Raw genomic sequence first — 22,171 nt, forward strand, 5'->3', positions numbered from 1 at the left:
CATCTCACTGGTGCTGCTAGCCGACCCCTTTATAACGCGAGTTCCCAACACCTCCTCTAAATTATTTAATATTTAGCCATTAGTAATATATCTATGACAATATATCTATGACACTTCGTACTTAAAAACGGTACTGAGCATGACTACTTCATTCCAATGGTCATTTAAATACTACTCTCTGGAGGGGAGGGAACTGGGAGGGGTAGGTGCTCGGCTTGCCAATGATGATAATGATCCAGAATGATAATGATGATGGTGGTGTTGGTGGTGGTGGTGGTGGTGGTGGTGGTGGTGGTGTCTTCATTGATAAGGGTGAGGGCACCATTGATAACGGGGATGACGTCTTGGATTCTGACATCATTGCACCTGCAGCTAAGCAACCAGTGTAACCACCTGCTCTTAAACGTCAGTGTTATTGTAAGACTGCATACCACTTTTAAGTGAAAAGTGACCCACGATTGGCACAGATAAAGTACTCCCCTTTCATGTAGTATGCTTAAGCAACATAATTTAGACACGAATTTCGAATCAAAACACCTTTCAGTCGTCTAAATTTCTCATTGTTATTTCATTGGGCAATGAGTTTCGCCGATATATTAAGCCGATGTGTAGGAAGGTTCCTACCTCTGGTCCAGTCAAACTAGTAGCCAGAATTCAATGACTGGTATCATTAGACTTTTAAAACAGCATCGCTTGCCAACGGGTTAGTGATGATCGAAGTGATGACCACTCTCCTACGAAGCTTCTGTGAAGTTTGGAAGGTAGGAGACGAGAATTACAGCTCTGAGGACGGGTAGTGAGTGGCACAGTCAGTACTGCACTCGCCCCTGGAAGGCAAAGGTACTGAGTTCGAGTCTCGGTCCGGCACACAGTTTTAATCTGCCATGTAATTTTGAGGCAGCTTTAAACAGCAGTTTAGCACGGAATAATAGGTTATCTCTCGCAAAGGAAATGTTCTAGTATCAAACATAGGCCGCAGATTTGATAAGAAATAAGTGGTAATTACGTCTTAAGAACAAGATTTTGTTGAAGCGAGTCATGGATCATTGGAAAACCAGAAAAGAATGGAATCGAATCGTCTTAGATAGGTGTTACAGGAGGATGCTGAAAATTAAGTGGTTAGCTAAGATAAGAAGTGTAGATGTTCTTTGAAAAGGGATACGTGGAAACCACCTACTACAAGAAACGAAAGGATGACAGAACATGTGTTTAGATATCAGGGTTCAAATGTTTCAAATGGATCTGAGCACTAAGGGACTTAGCTGCTGAGGTCAGCAGTCCCCTAGAACTTAGAACTATTTAAACCTAACTAACCTAATGACATCACACACATCCATGCCCGAGGCAGTATTCGAACCTGCAACCGTAGCGGTCGCACGGTTCCATACTATAGTGCCTAGAACAGCTCGGCCACTGCGGCCGGCAGATATCAAGAACAACAACGATTTACCCAATTTATTGGTTGTTGAGTTGCATGGCTGTGGATTATATTAAGAAATACAGCAACCAGCCACATTTTATGTATTTTTATTAATGTCAATACGCGTTTCGGGCTTTCGACCATCTTCACTTGACGTAATATATATATTTGAATTTACAGTCTGCGTATCGATAAAACATCGACTGCAATTTGGTTCTGCAGCTTGTCTCTGCAAAATAAGAATCTCATTTAGCAGCTATTCTGTATATACCATATGTTACTATTTAGATGTACGAGGGCTGTTCAATAAAGAATGATGATAATTTTTTTTGAGAACATCGTCATAATTTTGATTGTCCTTCTCGAAGTATTCTCCCATGAATGCGATGCACTTGTCCCAAGTCTTCAAATACATGCCGGAAACCATTTTTTGAAAGGTCCTTCAAAATAGCTTCTGCAGCCTTGACCATTGCTTCTGATGATCCATAATGCCTCCCACGAAGGCGTTTCTTCATGTTATGGAACAGATAAAAGTCACATGGGCAAAATCCGGGCTATAGGGAGGGTGAGGGATGCAACTCACGTTCATATTTGCAAGATATTCAGTACCAACATTGGCAATATGCGGCCACACATTATCATGGTGCGGCATTCAGCTGTCGTTTGCTCCTGATGTGGACTTGCAATGTTTTCAGAACATCCCTGTGCCATTCTCCAGGTGCTGATGTGTGTTCAGGTACAACATGCTGATAAATCATTCCCTGAATATCAAATAATGATGTGACCATAACTTTCCCAGCAGAAGCGACCACTTCTGCTTTTTGAGGGCTTGGTGATGAACTAGATTTCCACACTGAGCTTTGCTGTTTGCTCTCAGGATCAAAATGATGCAGAAAAGTTTCATCGGCAGTGATTAAATTTGAAAGAAACTCTGCATTTTCCTCTAATATTAACCTTAACTGTACGCAGACCTGCACGCGAATGCCCTTTGCTTCGGGAATGAACAGTCTTGGAACCCATCGAGCACAAACACGTGTCATGTGTAATTTTTCTGTAATCAACGTGTGGGTGGAACCCAATGAAATGTTCAGTGTTTCAGAAAGTGATCTTAACGTACTCGTCGATCCTCTCTGACAATGACAGCAGCAGTGTTGATGTTTTCTTCCGCAACAGCAGTAACTGGAGCACCGGAACCACCTTCCTTTGCAATTGATTGTCTCCCCTCTTTAAACATTTTAAACCACCTTCGAGCTGTACTGTAGGGAAGAACAGTCTCCATAGGCCTCCTGTAACATTACACAGGCCTCAGGTGAAGATTTGTTGAAATGAAAGCAGAATTTCAAATCCACATATTGCTCCTCGCATGTTACCTCCACTGCAGCGGTAGGCGAGACTGAACATGTCTGACCTTGCCTACCTCTCACAGGTGGAAACCAGAAGTGCAACAATGAAACTACTACGGCGTGGTTGTTGCAAATTAAGCTAAGAGAATATCATAAGATTTAATTTTAGCGCGGGAAATTATGACGATACAAAATTATTATCGTTCGTTATTGAACAGCCCTCTTACTTACTTTCTACTTGGAACAACAATTAGCAGAGTAGAAAGTAAGTGAATATAGTCAGTAATGTATCGTAAATATACAACTTACAAAGTATGATAGTTAAACAAAACTGTTATTTTGCATAGGCCAGCGGTAGCATCCTAATTGCAGTCAATGTTTTAACGACGTACCAACTGAAGACTGAAATACATATTACGGTAACTGAAGGTGGGTGAAAAGCCGAAACGCATATTAGCATAAATAAAAATACATAAAAAGTGGCTGGTTGCTGTAATTATTACAGTAACGTCAGGGAATAAATTCAGTGGTTCTAGAGGACTCTGTAGAGGGTAGAAACCTTAGGCAAAGACAGAGATTGGAATATATCAAACAAATGATCGAAGATACCGGATTTAAATGCTACTCTGAGATGAAGAGATCTGAACGCACTCAGAAGACTGATGAGCCTCCAAAATAGTTTCGTCGTTCGTTATCTTTGCGGAGTATAGATGTAGCTGTTACATCAGCCACGACTTTCACCTCACGCCATCGAACCGCCGTTTACATTTGTGGTCAGTACGCAATCAGCTGAGCAGTACAAGTCTGGAGAGGCTGCGTGCTGGCCAGAACTTTGCAGCAGATGAGCCGGCAGATGTTGAGATGGCTATCGCAGAGTTATTGAGTTGTCGCAGGCCCCTCTACCCACACGAGTTAATTACCCGCTCCTCGACATCACGGAATCCCGCGCACAATAGCATTCGTGCGTGCTGCGTGAGACCGTTGCCAACGCGGCACAATGAGACAGATATACGCGCGGCGCGGCTATTGTCCTTCACACGTAACGGCCGCCTATCAGAAGCGTTTCTGCAGATCCGGTTGCGGCTGTAGTGTCACTATCCTCCTCTCTCTCTCTTCATCTCTCTCTTTCTTTCTCTCCCCCCTCGTTCTCCGTTCTCCCCTTCCCTCGGCCAGGAGTGCTGCCGGTACTGTGTGCGTATGTGTGCCTCTCCCTCTTTCCCCCGCAGCACTCTGCAAGCTTGTCACGTAGAGCAAGGCTGTGTTCTTCCGTTTCATCGTAGACCTCGCACCCGTCGTGCGGTATCGTTGTAACTGATGTACACTCAGTGCTGCGCCGCGACTGTAGGTCGTTAGCAAAAACCTTCCGCAAAACTGACCTGTTTGGAACTCAGTCCGTCTTTGGGGGTACACCTGCTGGCAGGAACATTTCTACATCTACTTAGGTAAACTGAGAAGAACAGCACTGCCAGTAAAAGACTGCGCGTTCTTCCTTTTCTGAAGTACCGTTTCGTATTTGTACTTTATCCGATGGTTTTTCAGTGAGTACATTCTATCCATGATGCGATATTCTGGAAGCGCTTCGGAACGGCGAGACACGGCTGTCTCACAACGTTTACAGCCACATGGTACATATAGCTATAGACTTGCGAACAGGTGGGATTCAGAATATACGGAAAAGAGGATGGACGTTCCAACTGCTAGTACTATTAATTCCAAAGTATGCACGCTCCTGAGGGTTCTTTGTGAAAGTCTGTTCTTTAGTTTTTGCCAGTTTTCGGTAGACGCCAGCCGGAATGGGGAGACAAACTAAATGCTGCTGACATTTTGTAATAATTCTCGAGAAACCATAATAACATTCGATATTCAATGAATAATGGTTTTACAGAGTAGGTGTATGGTAGTTTGTCATGTATTCATCCAAGCTCTCCAACATAATGTACTACTACAAGTAATCCTTTTAGTTTTGAACAAGAACTGTGTGATGTTAACTTACAAGAACAACGGACTGCTGTACTAATCAAATAACATTTGTGTTTGAAACAATACTGAACGGCTTAATACGTGTGTAATTTTATATCCCAAGTATTTGCTATTCGGAGCGAAAGTAATTACTTTTGTCAAGTAGTAAGAAAATTCCATCCGTTTTCTAAATTGGCGTGATGTGAGCAGTAGTTGTGACCTTGGCCGCATACGATGGACAACCATAACATATAGCTGTGATCCTGTATTAATCCTTTGTGCTTGGTTGACTCTCCTACGGCATAATATAATGGTCTGTATGAAAAAATACTACTTACTCTTGTTCTGATGTTCGTTCTGAATGGTACGTCGTAATCTGAGCTCTGTAACAAATATGACATTACGTAATTTCTGCTTTCATTCGAGTAGACCATAACGCTTCCTTATATCTTATGCAAATTAATGAATTATATACGGCACAAAGCAGTCCTACTTACTGAATCTCTCTGTGATAGATAAATATTAAAGTAGTTACTGTTTATCATCTAGTCTGGCGTGAATTTCAGTGATGTGCTCCAGTCTTCGTATTAATTAGCGACGTAGCTAGAAACTGAGTTTTGGTCCGATAGCGACGGTCGAAGTATTGTCTAACATAGATATTCCCGTGATAGTTACTGCCAACACCAGATGAGACGCACAGGATATGGCACTTAGACGTTCCGTTCGTAAATTAACCAGAGACCTATTTTAACTACATAAACCTGCTGCCATCTCAGCAAAATTTTCTCTAATTTCTTCGACCTCTGTCCATTCTATGAAATCTCAAATACTGGAGCAGTAATCTGGAACAGGTCCACTAACAGTACAGTCTAGTAATTTCGGGTTTATTCTCATCTTTAAGGTGCAAATTCTAGCTTTTAGAGCAGAGTTCAGAAGTTCATGTGAGGTGTAAGGTGGGTTAATCTTGCAACATTGGCACCAAATTTCACCACATTTCTGCCCATTGCGACCGTGGATGTGTCACAACATGGGGAAGTCGTATACCGCCCTTACCCACTTTTCACCTCTCCTTTTGATGTTGGTTGAGCAAAACATTTCACGCATGCCGCCGCTTAGAACCGACACGAAAAGGACTCAGGAGGTGGTATAAAATGCGTCAATGAGAGCACTCCTTCCCCTGGGGCGTTGATCCCCACACATTTCACGGTCGAAAACGACAGTTCGCAGCAAAAGGACGACGTTCTTGAGACATTTTGACACTACTGACTTCTCCCCCTCCCTTTTGTAAGGACATCGTGGGGCTGCAGTCCCACTCAGCGTAATTTTTGCTTTGCTATACAGGATGGAACCACTAGCGACAGTTCAAAACCATTCGACGAAATATGGACGCGATCTGAAGCAACAAACGATGTTCCTGTTTTCGTAGCCCTCCTGCTTCGTGACCCCCTCCTGTGGCGTGATCACAGTGGTGAGGGAGCAGGGGCCAGGGGGCGCGTGCTTCAGTATAATGGTGAAGGGTCCCCCTAAGACCCCTAATTCATTAACACCCTCAGTGGCACCCTCTAACAGTTGTTGAGTACTTCGACACCCATTCAGCCGAATGGCGCTTCACTGCTACTCTTGCACTTGATCGAGGGCGGGAGGAATCTAAGGGGTGTCAAAAGGGGTTGCCTGCTGTGGGACTTGCGAATCTGTCCATAGCAGAGGCGTGGAAAGAAGGAGTGAAATGTGGATTGGAGGGGGGGGGGGGGTGTAACTCCCCTTCCATCATGTAACATGGGTACGGTGGCGTTGGCAGAATTGTGGTGGAATTTGATGCCGTTGTGACGTCATTAATCCACATTACACTCCACTTGAACTTCTGAGCTGTGGCTTGTGCTTGTGCGATTGACTTCTCGCTTTTTGAAGCATCGCTGAGCTCAAGGGGAAGTCACAGCGCGCCACACTTCTGCAGCATTACAGAGGAAGGTTGTGGCACCTTTGAGCTAAATTTCGAACTTTTGCGTTGATATGAGAGAGAATTTCGTGATTTCAAAAAGTTAGCATTTCATTCTGTTGTGCAGCGTACTTTATATCCTTTGAGAACCCTCGAGCAATAGCCAATACTTTTCCTTCACTGTTAACTTCCTATTGAAAAATATTGAGGCCGGCCGGGGTGGCCGAGCGGTTCTAGGCGCTACAGTCTGGAACCGCGCGATCGCTACGGTCGCAGGTTCTAATCCTGCCTCGGGCATCGGTATGTGTGATGTCCTTAGGTTAGTTAGGTTTAAGTAGTTTTAAGTTCTAGGGGACTGATGAACTCAGAAGTTAAGTCCCATTGTACTCAGAGCCATTTGAAAAATATTGAGTTATATCAGCAAAAAATTTGTACCATCAACAACCGGTGAGTAGCCATGCTAATCAGACGATTTCAATCACTTTGAGTACAGGAGCTATCGCCTCACTGGGAACAAAGATGACCGTAGCCACAGCGCTGCTGAAATCGTGAGACGTGTGAAAGGATGCCTGGGCTGGTGTGCACACTGGATTCGCATTCGGGAGGACGACGGTTCAATCCCGTGTCCGGCCATCCGGATTTAGGTTTTCCCTGATTTCCCTAAATCGTTTCAGGCAAATGCTGGGATGGTTCCTTTGAATGGGCACGGCCGATTTCCTTCCCCATCCTTCCCTCACCCGAGCTTGCGCTCCGTCTCTAATGACCTCGTTGTCGACGGGACGTTAAACACTAATCACCACCACCACCACTGGACAGATGAGGCGCTCCACGCGTTGGGGCACACCGATGTCAGGTGATGCGCCTCTCTTCTCTGCAGTGCATCGTTCAGGCAGGTGGGGATACAGTTCCGTGTATGGGAGACTTCATGAGCCTGAAAGAGGGAAAAAGTCTGCCGACATGTCCCGTGGATAGTGACATGCACACCTATCGTACGTGTGTGTCTCCTTGCTTCAACACAGACCCTTCGGCCAGTCTGTACTTTCATCAAGCCATGTAACCAACCCGTCCCACCCGAACGGCGTCACAATAGTTTCAATGAAGGGAAGGATAATAGGGTTTAACACCCCGTCGACGACGTAGTCCATAGAACGGAAGGATGGAGAGGGAAACACAACCGACCCGATCAAAGACCCCACTCTGGAATTCGTTGTAAGAGATTTAGAGAAATCACGACAAACCTACATCTTGATGGTCGAACGGGGATTCTAAATTGCCACCCTTCCGCACACGGATCCGGTGTTTTAAAACTGCGCTACCTCAACGATCATAATCTGCTGAGGAGTGTTCCAGAGGCGTGATGAGGCTTGCATGCTTAGTGAAATTCACAACCTCGAAATATACGCCCAGGAAAGGTCGACGAAATGTCCTCTAAGCCCCCTTTCCGAACTCAGTAGCTTGCCCTGCAAGCAGCAGAGACGACGCTTCCTAACGTGGTGTTTTATTTTATATTAATTACTGACAAAGAGGACTGGAGATACTCTAATAAGAACTGCAATGAGAAAATGTAAATAATAGTAATAACAACAGTAATTTATTTTAGTTTTCGTCGTGATTTTCTTGTACATTTTCGGGTTAGACATCTTTGACTGTTCCAAAACCAAGCAATTTAAAACCAATCGCACAATCTTTTTCTTCGTCTTCCTATCCTCCTACTCTTGGGTCTGTAGTCGCAGGTTGTCTTTGGTATCGGGCTTACTAAGTAAATGCTCGTGCTGTTTCTTTCTTTACTGTTCGATTCCTTCTGCTAGTCCTAGAATGTGAAGCTCTTCTCTTATCTCACTGCTCTTGCTCATTTCTGGCTCTTCAATTCTCTGTAACCGTTCGGTCGTTAAGAGTCGAAACTTCAGATGTACGGAACATTAACCGTACAGTCTCAGTGTTACAGAATTTAAGCATTGTCTCTTTCCAGGTTTTGTTCAGCAGCGTTCTCTTAGTCGTACCTAACACGTGTAAGAAGCTTTCTAATTTCTTCTCACGATCATTATCATAAGAATAAGAATATCACAGCCCGTGTATTTTATTATATCTGCATTTGTTTCAGTATGATATTCTCGATCACGATTTGATTTTGGCTCGAAGATGTTCTTGGCCACGAGCGGTGATAGCCTTAGTTTCCTCTGTGGAACTGGTTAAATTATAATGCTTGGCCGCTGTAGGTGAAGTCCATACGGCTTGTTGTAGGTTGTCTTCCGTATGCGCAGGGATTACCCTACTATCTCCAAAATGTATTAAGTTAAATACTGTACATCTTGTTGGGTAGAGTTTCCGTTTTTCGCCATTTATTGACCGTATACCTATTAAATGGAGCGGGCGATAAAGGGCACCCTTGTCTCACTACTTGTGTAGGATGAAGAGTAACATTGTGTATTGCACTGTGCATTGAAACCGGGGACCTAGGGACGCTGGAGAGGTTTTGTCCCGCCGTAGCCCTCAGTGGTTCACAACCCACAACAGCCCACAGCAGTCCACCCCCTCCACCCCTTCCCCACCTCCGCCCCACAACGAACCCAGGGTTATTGTGCGGTTCGGCCCCGAGTGAACCCTACTCCCCGAGGAACGTCTCATACCAGACGAGTGTAGCCCCAAATGTTGGCGTGGTAGACTAATTAGGGTGTACGCGTAAGTGGAGACTGTGTTTGCGCAGCAATCACCGACTTGCGGAACCAGCCCGCACTCGCCGAGGTAGATGGAAAACGACCTGAAGAATCATCCACTGGCTGGCCGGAAAATTGGTAGTTTGTGGTAGGGTCCTATGGGACCAAACTGCTGAGGTCATCGGTCCCCACGCACTACTTAATCTAACTTACGCTAACAACTATACACACACACACACACACACACACGCCCGAGGGAGGACTCGAACCTCCGACGGGAGGGAGCTGCGCAGACCGTAACAAGACCCCCTAGACCGTGCGGCTACCCCACGCGGCGGCTAGTCGATACACCGGAAGCTGCGCGTTAGACTGCGTAGCTAGGCGGGCGGGAAAGAGTAACATACTCGTATATAATTTCCCATAACTTATATTTCACCTACACCTCGCATGGTTTTTTAACAATCCCCAAAAGCTATCTAACTGAAACCAAAATTTTTACTCATGAACAGTTTCGTCAAACATCATCAATCTCTTCTACTTCACAGAGCGCACTTTAAAATAGACATAAAATTAAATCTGGTCGATACCTGTGGATCAGCATACGGTACATGTACTGTGCATAAGAAGTTATTTGTAAGTAATCTCCGATGTAGACTGATTGCACTCCCCTAGTGTTGTACCCAAACCCACAACTGAGCCCACATGATCGTTCCATTTCACGTCCTACTAAGCATTTGCACGATTTTGCCGATTCCGACTATGACTCACTAGTATCATACTCAGAGGTCCGCCCCTGATAACTGACTGGTCAGCGCGAAGGAATGTCATACCTAACGGCCCGAGTAAGATTCCCGGCTTGGTCGGAGATTTTCTCCGCTCAGGGACTGGGTGTTGTGTTGTCCTTATCATCATCCATTCATACCCATTCGAAAGACTTGCACCAGCCGAACTGTCTACCCGATGGAAGGCCCTCGTCACACGACATTTACATTTATACCCATAGAATACTATGTTCTTTTGTGAAGTGCAAAATTTGATATTTTTCAACATTTAAAGCTAGCTGCCAATCCTTGTACCACTTTTAAATTTTATCAAGGTCTGACTGAGCATTTGTGTAGCTTCGTTCATGCTGTGTTTAGTTGCAGATAACTGCATCACGCGCTAAAAGTCTGACGGTACTACTAATATTGTCCACACGATCGTTGATATACAACATGAACAGTAAGTGAGCCAACATGCTTCCCTGTGGTGAATCCGAAGTTTCTTCTAGATTTCCACCCAATGTAACATGCTACATCTCCCCTACCGATAAATCTTCAATGCCAGTCACAAACTTCGTCTCATAATCCATATTGTCGTACTTTTGACATTAACTAAAGGGCTTTGGAAATGGACGTGTATAGATCAGGTAAGCTACACATAGTTACTCCTCCAAGTTCAGGCGCTACACGCATGCGTCTGTTACATGTGACTTCAAGAGATGGGAGATTTTGTCAGTTTTGCCAGGGGAATGATATATCATAATTCCAAATTTATATGTTAAGTAAGATATACCTTAAAAGAGCAGATTATGCTCCATAAAAATCGCTTACCAAATAACTAGCTAAACAGTTTTCCAAGTGAATGTACACAATGATTTCGGAATTAGTTTTCACTCTGCAGCGGAGTGTGCCAGGAAGTTTCATATCAGCGCACACTCCGCTGCAGAGTGAAAATCTCATTCTGGAAACATCCCCCAGGCTGTGGCTAAGCCATGTCTCCGCAATATCCTTTCTTTCAGGAGTGCTAGTTCTGCAGGGTTCGCAGGAGAGCTTCTGTAAAGCTTGGAATGTAGGAGACGAGGTACTGGCAGAAGTAAAGCTGTGAGTACCGGACGTGAGTCGTGCTTGGGTAGCTCAGCTGGTAGAGCACTTGCCCGCGAAAGGCAAAGGTCCCGAGCTCGAGTCTCGGTCGGGCACACAGTTTCAATCTGCCAGGACGTTTTACACAATGATTTGTCACATTAGGATAGAGTATGTATTATAAAATAAGGAGAAACAGCATTTCAATGTGCAAACAACTATTACTAGTGCAATATACGTGTATCGGAGAGCATATCGCAAAACTTTAAGTCGATCTCGATGGCAGCCTTTCTTCGGCCGCAGGATCTTTACGATGCGAGCCTAATGCACTTTGTCGCTGCTATTGGTATGTTCTTTAACTGTTATCTTGGAAGATCTTCTGTGTTGTTAGAATCAAGGAGGGCGTTTTATATACCCTAGAATTAACATATTTAGCTTCGGTTTGTGGGAGGCAAAGATTCATTCTTATTTTAAGATTATGAGTTCTTGTAAACGCAGGTTTCCAGACGACCTCCCAGTTAAAACCACATACCTATGGTAGAAACAAACCTGCATTAGGTTGGCATTTTTATACGGAGAAACATTGAATATTTAATGTAAATGGTGCAAACAAATAGAAAAATGAAGGAGAATTATGTTTTAGAAGAATTGGCGATCTGTGTTTTAAAAAAGAGGATCCAAACTGTTTAATGAGCAAAATGAGTTTGCTAATAATCCCTAATTTAACATTTATGATGGTCTGCTCGGTTGCTAGACTGAATACATGTATTGATTTATATTTTTTGATGAAAGGGAGTTGCGGTATTAATCGGTATTGGTTGATGATACCTGATTTATTACTGTAAGATATTCATTTGCTGGGTTAGCATACGGCCTGTTGACAATGAAAATGTGGTTTATATGTCCTATTGTTACTACATCACAATCATGGGAAGCGATAGTGCGTACGGATATTCGGTAATGATGGACTGTGAATAATCCGTGATTAATCTCATGCTGATTATGGAACTTATACATTTTTTATTCGCTTTAACTGTCTGTTCATTTATGCAAAAGAGCTCTGAGCACTATGGGACTTAACATCTCAGGTCAGCACTTCCCTAGAACTTAGAACTACTTAAACCTAACTAACCTAAGGACATCACACACAGACATGCCCGAGGCAGGATTCGAACCTGCGAACGTAGCGGTCGCGCGGTTCCAGACTGAAGTGCCTAGAACCGCTCGGCCACAGCGGCCGGCTCCCTTTCCCTGTTTCAGTAACGGCTGTTCATTTGTAATTGCCCATAACATTTCCTGTATTTTTATATACTTGTCTTTTCACTGGCATCTTGCTCTTGTGTATGATCCGGTATTCAGCTCTGACGACTGTAGTTTGAGAGACTACCTTTAAGAGTGCCATTCTGAAATGAAGTCTTCGCTAAGTCATTGATTGCTTCATTGTACGTAGTGTTAGTGTGTCCTTGATTAAACTTTTCCCCACTTCCAGAGGATTTCATTTTCTTTGGAGGCTTTTTAATGTCAACTACTTGAGAAGTAATGGTGGCTGCATAAGCAAGCCGTTGCAATAATCCTTTTGCGTTTAGTGTTCAGTGGTGATGCCATTTTCCATTTAAATGGGAAAGTGAACCACCACGAAGTAGTATTGTGGGAAATACGGCAGCCAAATAGGACAATCGAGCGCGAGAGAGACTCTCCGAAGCTTCATGTTCCCTGCGACATTTCATCAGAAAACAATTACATTCTGCTCATTTTTTTCGGAAATCACAGCTACAGGAATCACGCACCTGTATATGACAGAGATCCAACTTTTTCCGCAGTTGCAGAAGCGTGCCAAAAGTTTCATTTTTCAACTCGACGGAGAAGCACCACAGGGGCACGTACTTGTAAGAGCATTTTCTAACAATGCGTTACCTGAATGATCAGACGCAAGGGTCGTATGGATCTTGCGTTGCTTCAAGGTCACCTGATCTCACGGTATGTTTTATAGGGCTTTGTTAAAGACTTCGCTTCCTTGCCTCCCCTTGCAACAGCTTTGAGTGATCTGCTACGGAGCCTAGTAACATCAGCGAGGGCAATAGAAAGCAGACATGCCCATAACATTACGAGACGTGTTTAACTCTCATCTGGACGTTTTTCTTGCATCCGGCGGAGACCTCCATGAACTTCCATGAAAGGTAAATAAAAGCTTTTGCCCCAAACTTAATTGTAAAAAGTAGCCGAAAGTAGTATGAGAATGCATTTGAAAGATGAACGCTTCTAAAATAGGATGAGTCTTGGAAAATAGGAATTTTGTAAACCTATGTGTAAGTTAAAATCGACTCCAAGTTTCTATCTTTGTTCCTGTGGAAAGTACGGTCTTGCGAAATCGGATTCATATTTTTGATACAAGATCTACTCATTAAATTTTCGTTGCCAGGAGTTGTACAAAGACATGGAGATAATGTATGCTTCAACGTAAAACGCAGCTGTTAGCGAAGTCTGCAGGCTGCACTGCTGTACTTGGCCACGGACGGCACCTGTGCAGTGCCCTCAATACGCTGCAAGTGGCAGTCGTGGTCAAAGCAGTGTTCCCGTCTAGTTGTGAGTGAAGGAAGGTAACGGACAAAAGTGTATGTCGAGTAATCCCGACAGACGGATGATGAAGAGGATTGTTACAAGAAATGAGAGTACGACAGCTGCAAAAGGTACTGCAAAGCTGAATGTCGCAATCATGAACCCTGTCTGCACCAAAACAACACGAAGAGAATTTTATAAGCAAGGAACTGTGGAACGTGCTGGAATTCCAGAACAACTCATCGGTGATGCAAATATCCGTAACGGGAAAACGTCGTGCCGAAGTCATAAAACCTGATCTATGGAGCACGTTATTTGGTCGGATGTGTCTTGCTTCACACTATTTCCAGCTTCTGGCCAAGCTTACATCCCAAGTGTGACAAATGGTGAGGGTTCAGTGATGATGTGCGCAGCCATATAGTTATACATACCCGTGGTATAGGGGTAGCGTCTTTGACTAGTAATCCCGGGTTGCAACCCAGCCACTGCTTAAATTCTGAATTAAAGTCATTAGCAACGGCGGCCTTAGACTTCGGCATAAGAAGTCACCATCAGTCTTCCAACGACCTTCTCAGAGAGGTTCGGGGCACACTACTCCCTTTGGGTTCTGAAACTGCCCCTAAAAGGCGGAATTATCAGCAGTAATCAACGACATGAAGTACAGAAGGCACACAATGTGTTTCTTCGGGACATGTGTCACGTAATTGAAAAAAGTGTCTGATCCCTTGATTTGCAAAAGATACAGGACGAGTTACCCCATTCGGATATCCCGGATGGGACTGCCAAGGAGGAATTAAGCGTGAGAAAAAGAATGAATAACCCACGAAAGAATAAAGTTCTCCGAATCTGGGGATGGGTAAGTTAGAAGACTGAACGTGGTTGTGAAGCCAGAAAATCTGAAACGGGACATGTTAAGGCTCAGTCTAGATACAGTAGGGACGGGGGGCAGTGAAGTGAAATGGAAAGAAGACAAGCATTTTTTGTCAGATGAGTACAAGGTCATGTCAACAACAGTACAAAAAGTTGTAAGAGAATAGGATTCGTTATGAAAAATAATCTAGGGCAGAGAGTGAGTTGCTGTCAACAATTCAGTGATAGGTTCGTTCAAATCAGAATCGACAGCAAACCAACAGCGACAACAGTAGTTCGGGTATACATGCAGATGTCGCAAGCAGAAGATGAAGAAAAATGGTTCAAATGGTCGCAGGTTCGAATCCTGCCACGGGCATGGATGTGTGTGACGTCCTTAGGTTAGATAGGTTGAACTAGTTCTAAGTTATAGGGGACTGATGACCTCAGAAGTTAAGTCCCATAGTGATCAGAGAAATTTGAACCATTTTTGAGAAAGGGTTACAGGAGAATATGGGTTGGTACTAGAAACGAGAAAGAATAATTGTACTCTGCAACAGATGGTTCAAATGGCTCTGAGCACTATGGGACTCAACTGCTGTGGTCATCAGTCCCCTAGAACTTAGAACTACTTAAACCTAACTAACCTAAGGACATCACACACATCCATGCCCGAGGCAGGATTCGAACCTGCGACCGTAGCAGTCGCACGGTTCCGGACTGCGCGCCTAGAACCGCGAGACCACCGCGGCCGGCTCTGCACCAGATTTCAACTAGTAACAACGAATATTCTGTTCAAGGATCACAAGCGGACAAGGTATACTTGGAAAAGGCTGGGACATGCGGTTGGATTCCAGTTACATTACATCATGGTCTGGCAGAAATTCCGAAATCAGACATTGGATTGTAAGACGTTACCAGTATCAGATATAGATTCAGATCACAATGTAATAATGATGTAAAGGAGGCTGAAGTGTAAGAGACTGGTCAGGAAGAGTAAGTGCGTGGGATACGGAATTACTAAAGAATGAAGACGTCGCTTGAACTTCTTTGAAGCTATAGAGAGCCTAATATGATAGTGAATAGGTTACTAGGCATTTCAGTTAAAGAATAATCGGGATCTATAGAAAGGGCAATCGCAAAAGTTGGAGAGAAAGACGTATGTACAAGAAACGTAACTGCTTAGAAACCATGGTTAACGGAAAAAATACTTCAGTTGATCGACGAAAGAAGGATGAACAAATATGTTCAGGGAAATTCAGGAATGCAGAAAGATAAGCCACTTAGGAATGAAATACGTAGGAAATGCAGGGAAGGCAAAATGGCTGCAGGAAAGATATGAAGAGACCGAAAAATAAAAATTGTTGTCGGAAGGACTGATTTAATATATAGAAAACTCAAATCAACCTTCGCGGAAATTGAAAGCAAGGGCGATAACAATAAGAGTGCAATGGGTTTGTTGGTTGGTTTAAACGGGGGGGGGGGGGTGACCAAAGTGCGAGGTAATTGGTTCCTTGTTCCCAGTAGAACGATTACCCAAGGGAAAGAAGAAAACAAAGAAGACGTACGGCACAATAACACAAGAAAGGATGAAACAAAGGAACGACAGAAAGAAAACAAACACTACAATGGACAAAACAGGACAAGAAAACCACACAGAGACGCAAGAAACAGGGAGGAGATTAAAGCAAGAAAGCAAATTACCAATGTTGGCTGACCATGAGAATAAAAAGGGAGAAGCCAGCCACTCTGCAACACATTAAAACCTCCACACTAAAAGCCCTAGGGGGAGGACACAGAAAGTGAGCCACATATGGCCAATGTGGAGTTGGCAAAGGACAACTGATTCCCTGCGAGAAGCCCGCAAGGAAGATTTTCACACATTCCCAGTCTCCTTAATGACATGCAGTTTTGCCGGTCGGTGTGGCCGAGTAGTTCTAGGCGCTTCAGTCTGAAACCGCGCGACTGTTACGTTCGCAGGTTCGAATCCTGCATCGGGCATATATGTGTGAGATGTCCTTAGGTTGGTTAGGGCAGTTCTAGGTGACTGATGACTTCAGCTGTTAAATCCCATAGTACTCAGAACCATTTGACAAGCAGTTTGTTGTGCATACTGTTATGCCACTCCGCCTCCCAAAGTCGAAAAACATTGCGGCGTAAGACAGAACGCAGGTCAGTTTCAGAGACGCCCATCTCCAGGAGCGGTTTCCGCGTAACCTGTTTGGCCAGCCTGTCAGCAAGTTCGTTGCCAGGGATTACGATGTGTCCTGGGTTCCACACCAACAACACCGATCGACTGGACCGTTACAGTTCAGAGATGGACTCCTGGATGTTCGCTACAAAGGATGGTGAGGGTAGCACTGGTCGATAGCTTGTAAGATGCTCAGGGAGTCAGGAGAGAGAAGAAACGACTCACCAGAACAGGAATGGATGTAATGAAGTGCACGAGATGTGGCCACAAGCTCTGCAGTGAATAACTGCAGTCAGTGGGCAAGGAATGCTGCTCAATATGGACTCTGTGGACATAGGCGAAGCCAGAATTACCATCAGCCATCGAGCAGTCGGTTTAAACAATTTCAGAGCCCCGGAACATATCAAGAATCGAGAGGAAGTGACAGCAGAGAGCGGCGGGGTCAACAGAGTCCTTAGAGCCCTGCAAAAGATCCAGACGAAGCTTCAGCCGAGGTGTACACCATGGATGTGTACGTGAATGGACCTCAAGTACAGGTGGTAAAGAGAAGGACTCCAGATTGGAGAGAAGGGATCGCATGCGTTCTGCAATCTTAAGTCCTGACCTGGCCTGCTGGTGTGGGAGATGAACTGTCGTGGGTGGGAAAAGGAGACGGTAATTCGGATGCTCATGAGAACTACGAATGTGTGCAACAAACTGTCAAGTAATTGTGCACGTCGTATCCTCAATGGAGGGACTCTGGCCTCGACCAGGACACTGGTCACCGGACTCGTTCTAAAAGATAGGCGAACGCAACAGTGGTGCACTTGGTCGAGGGCACGTAATGCCGAGGGCGAAGCCGAACAATAAACGAGACTCCGATAGTCAACGCGGAATCTAACAAGGGCTCTGTAGAGCTGCAGCAGCGTAGAGCGATCTGAACTCTAGTTGGTGTTGCTCAGGCAGCGGAGAGCATTGAGGAGCTGCTGATGAAGGTGAGGTAGAGAAGTCAGTTGGGCGTCGAAAACCAGTCTTAAGAATCGATACGTCTCCACAACAGTGAGTGGATCGTCATTAAAGTAAAGTTCAGGTTCCGGATGAACGGTACGACGCCGACAGATGAGCCTGACACACGAGTTCGCGGCTGAAAACTGGAAGCTGTGCGCTAGAGTCCATGACTGCAGCTTGTGAATGGGTCCCTGTAGGCGCCACTCAGCAGTACCAGTACTGGAGGAGGAATACGAAATGCGAAAGTCATCCAGGGGAAGGGGAAACTGAAAGGCCTACAGCAGCTACTAGGCCGTTGATGGCCACTAAAAATAGAGAGACACTCAATACGGAACCCTGCGGAACGCCATTGAAAACAGGGGGGGGGGGGGGGGGGGACAATGGGAGGCACCATCTTGGACACAGAAAGTACGGAGCAACAGGAAGTTTTGGATAAAAATTGGTAACGGGCCCTAGAGACCCCACTCATTAAATGTGGTAAGGGTTTGATGTCGCCAGGTCATGTCGTATGCTTTACGTAAGTCAAAAAAGATGACAACCAGATGTTTGAGTCTGGAAAAGGCTGTTTGGATGGCAGACTCGAGGACCACAAGATTATCTGTGGCAGAGCGTCCCTGGCGTTAGCCGCCCTGACATGGATCTAGTAGACCATGTGACTCCAGAACCCAACCCAACCCAAACGCCGACACACCATACGTTCCAGCAGCTTAGAGAGAACGCTGGTGAGGCTGAGGGCCATATAGCTAACCACATGAAGCAGCTTTTTACCGGGTTTGAGCACCAGAATGGTAGTGCCCTCCTGCCACTTCGATGGAAGGACGCCATGGCACCAGATCCGGTTTAAGATGATGGGATATCACTTGTAGTCAGACTAGAAATGCTTAATCAAATTACTATGGATCCGATCCAGCCCTGTAGCTGTGTCGGGGCAAAGTGCAAGGGTGCTGAGGAGCTCCCTCTCTGTAAATGGGGCGTTATACGTTCAATGTGGCGTGTAGTGAACGAGAGGGCTTTCCTTTCCATCCGCCGTCTTAGTGTGCAAAAGGATGGGGGGTAGCTCTCCGACGCAGGGGCTCGAGCAAAGTGCTCGGCAAAGTGCTCGGCAAAGTGCTCGGCAAAGTGCTCGGCAAAGTGCTCGGCAAAGTGCCCGGCAAAGTGCCCGGCAAAGTGCCCGGCAAAGTGCCCGGCAAAGTGCCCGGCAAAGTGCCCGGCAAAGTGCTCGGCAAAGTGCCCGGCAAAGTGCCCGGCAAAGTGCCCGGCAAAGTGCCCGGCAAAGTGCCCGGCAAAGTGCCCGGCAAAGTGCCCGGCAAATGCGTTTGGGTCGGCAGAGAACACGCCATTGATGTTATCGCCAGGGACACCTGTTGGGGTCTAGTTCCCAAAAAAGACTATGATCTTAGTTTAGACTTGGGAAGGTGACGTATTACTCCCAATCGTCGACATTTACCGCTCCCAACACTCCTGTTTCCATCGTTTTATAAGCAGGCGAAGGCATGCACGGAGCAACTTAAAGACTATTAGGTGCTCTAGGGAAGGGTGTCGCTTATGTCGCTGTAGAGCTCGCCGACTATCTTTAATTGCCTCAACGACTTCCGGCGACCACCAATTGACTGTCTTTAGCTGGGGGCACCCTAAAGAGCGAGGGATCGCCTTTTCCGCAGCAGAAATTATCGTTGTAGTGACCAGCTCAATCACATCATCGATGGACCACGTGGGGGCGATTCAACGTGACAGCCGTGTGAAGGCTACTCAGTCTGCTTTGTTTAAAGCCCATCTGGGTAGGCTCAAAAACGGTTCAAATGGCTCTGAGCACTATACATCTGAGGTCATCAGTTCCCTAGAACATAGAACTACTTAAACCCAACTAAGGACATCACATACATCCATGCCTGAGGCAGGATTCGAACCTGCGGCTGTAGCGGTCGCGCGGTTCCGGACCGAAGCGCCTTGATGTCCTCACTCATGGTGTGAAGTCTGCTGTCTGCTGTGCTACCGTCAGCAAATTGAAGAAACGACTGCACCGTGTTCGTCGCCACAAAAATCCAACGAAATTTTCCTTCTGCCACGACAACTCAAGGCCTCACACAAGTCTGTGCACCCGAGAGAAGCTCACATAACTTCAATGGACTGTTCTTCCTCATCCATCCTACAGCCCGGGAGTCACACACACCGATTTTTTTCCTTCCAAAAGTAGGAAACGTTTAGGGAGATGATCAGTTAGTGCAGCCAATACGTTCAGGGTGAAACATCCCCTTAGAAAAATTATACATGACTGTGCTTAAACTGACACACAATATTTTTTGGCGCAACGCAATCTGACTTTCAAAAATCCCTACAAAAGAATGACCATGACTAACATTAACCTATACATTTCACAAATCACTTACCTCACCAAAAATCTTCGTTACTCGAACTGCTGCAATGCAGCGAGCGCCACTACTGCCAGCTAAATAAAAGATTCAAACTACTGAAGGCACTAACTACTGATAAGCATAGTTAGCAAATGACAGATTTTAATAGAGAACAAACAATGTATTTACCTCAATAGTGTTCTAAAGTCATATTGTATATAGCAGTTCATGACATCCAGTCTTACAAATTTCAAAACTCCGCTATCTCTCTCCCCACATCCACCACTGCTGGCGGCTCACCTCCAACTGCGCAACGCTACACGCTGTTAACATCCATCTGCCCAACACTACAATGGCAGACAACAATGCAAACTAGCCACAGACTGCCCACAGCACAGCCAGTGATTTTTCATACAGAGCGCTATGTGGCGTTACCAATAAGAAAACCTAAACAGCCTACTTACATAGCCCCATGCTCCCCACAAAAAATTTTACAAATTGTTTTGGGCACTGGCCAATACAGATTTGAAAAAAAAAATTCATAATTACAGTAAGAAAGATACCAAATGCACACACTTTTTAATACAATGTTGGTCAAAAGCTAAAATTTTCTCACAGTCCATAAAGACAGTCCTGATCATTCATCACAGTAAAACTGCCGTTTGTTTTCTCAAAGTCTGGGCAGTAAAAGACAATGTACACGGAAGTAGTGGATTTCCATGCAGTCTTGAAGAAGTAGTGTTGTCCTTCCAACGGAAAGACAGTGCTGACTCTTGACATGCAGATAGGTAATGGGCCACAACAGAGCAAACCCACAGCAGAGTCAGTCGATGTTTTGAAGAGTATTGGTAGGTTGGTCATCACAGAGCAGACCCACTGTAGTCCTGGTAGAGAGTATGGTATTGGTGGGCCACCAGAGGTGCAGACCCACGGCAGTCCTTGTAGAAATAGTGGTATTGGTGGTCCATCAAAGGTGCAGACGCACTTCAGTCTTGTAGAGACGGTCAGCAGCCATCTATTGCGACTGTGCAGGTGCACAATCACCATCGAAGAGCCTTGCAGAGAATATAGCAAGTCCATGAACCACCACTTGTGCACTCACAAATTTTTTTTGAAATGTCCTTAGAACCAGCAATGCTGTTATCCAGTCCTTTTCTGAATTATTAACAGACGTGCAAACACTAACAGTCCTCTTTTTGTCACATATTATGCCTATACTATAACCAACAGAAATGTGTGCAGTGACATGTATGCTTACAAGTTACTTAATTTGATGAAATGGTGTCAATTATAATTTTATAACATAAGAATACAATAACAAAGGTACAAAATACATCATTAAAGAACATAATATAGATAACATTTGTAGTAACACAGGCTTTACAAAAGAATAGAAATAAATATATACATCAGTGTTACAGGAATTATGACATAAGTAAATATATAAAATTATGAGAATAGTTTTCAAAACATTAATTTCACATATGAGCACTGAAACAAAACAGAATAAATAGTGTCTAAACATCTTTACAAAGAAAATGGCATAGTATTTGAAAAATTCTACAACATAAATCTTATTAGCTAAACACATAAAGACAGGAAAAAGACAAATATCCATAGTGTAATAACACAAAAATACAGAACAGGGTTTGTTTTCAGTGTGACATTTGTGGACATTTGGTACTGCAGTCCAACCCAAAACTTCATTCTGTAGATCTTTCATCTTATTTCAACATTTGTTTCCACCAAAAAAATCCCAAGCATGCTTTCTGTATTTATTTGTTCACATATTTCTTACCTCATTATTTTCCATTATCTTACCTCATCATTTATTTCCAAGAAAATCCTACCTAAACATGTTGTCTATAAACCCTACTTTTTTGTTCATATCCTCTTTCAAATACTTTTTTGGCCAAACCATTTTCTTATAGCTTCTCAATGCATTTCTTCCAATTCGTCACAACTTCTCTTATATAGCCTACCCCCTCTTAAGCTAACTTAAATCTACTGAGCTCAGATGCTAAACTAAGGGACGAGGCAATGCAGCAGCACAAAACAGCTAACACAAATAGCAATGACAAAAA

At 44.5% G+C, this 22,171-nt stretch overlaps 1 protein-coding gene across 1 annotated transcript in view; it reads left to right on the plus strand.

Moving 5' to 3' along the window:
• Window positions 1–224: 224 nt before the first annotated feature.
• Window positions 225–22,171, plus strand: part of LOC126273409 (tetra-peptide repeat homeobox protein 1-like) — a 29,220-nt gene continuing 7,273 nt past the window's right edge. Inside the window, exons 1-2 of the mRNA XM_049976959.1 lie at window positions 225–312; window positions 18,845–19,042. Of these exons, the coding sequence (XP_049832916.1) occupies window positions 225–312; window positions 18,845–19,042 (286 nt within the window). The remainder of the gene's footprint in view (window positions 313–18,844; window positions 19,043–22,171) is intronic.

The sequence above is a fragment of the Schistocerca gregaria genome, chromosome 5 (assembly GCF_023897955.1).
Source record: "Schistocerca gregaria isolate iqSchGreg1 chromosome 5, iqSchGreg1.2, whole genome shotgun sequence".
Taxonomy (NCBI): domain Eukaryota; kingdom Metazoa; phylum Arthropoda; class Insecta; order Orthoptera; family Acrididae; genus Schistocerca; species Schistocerca gregaria.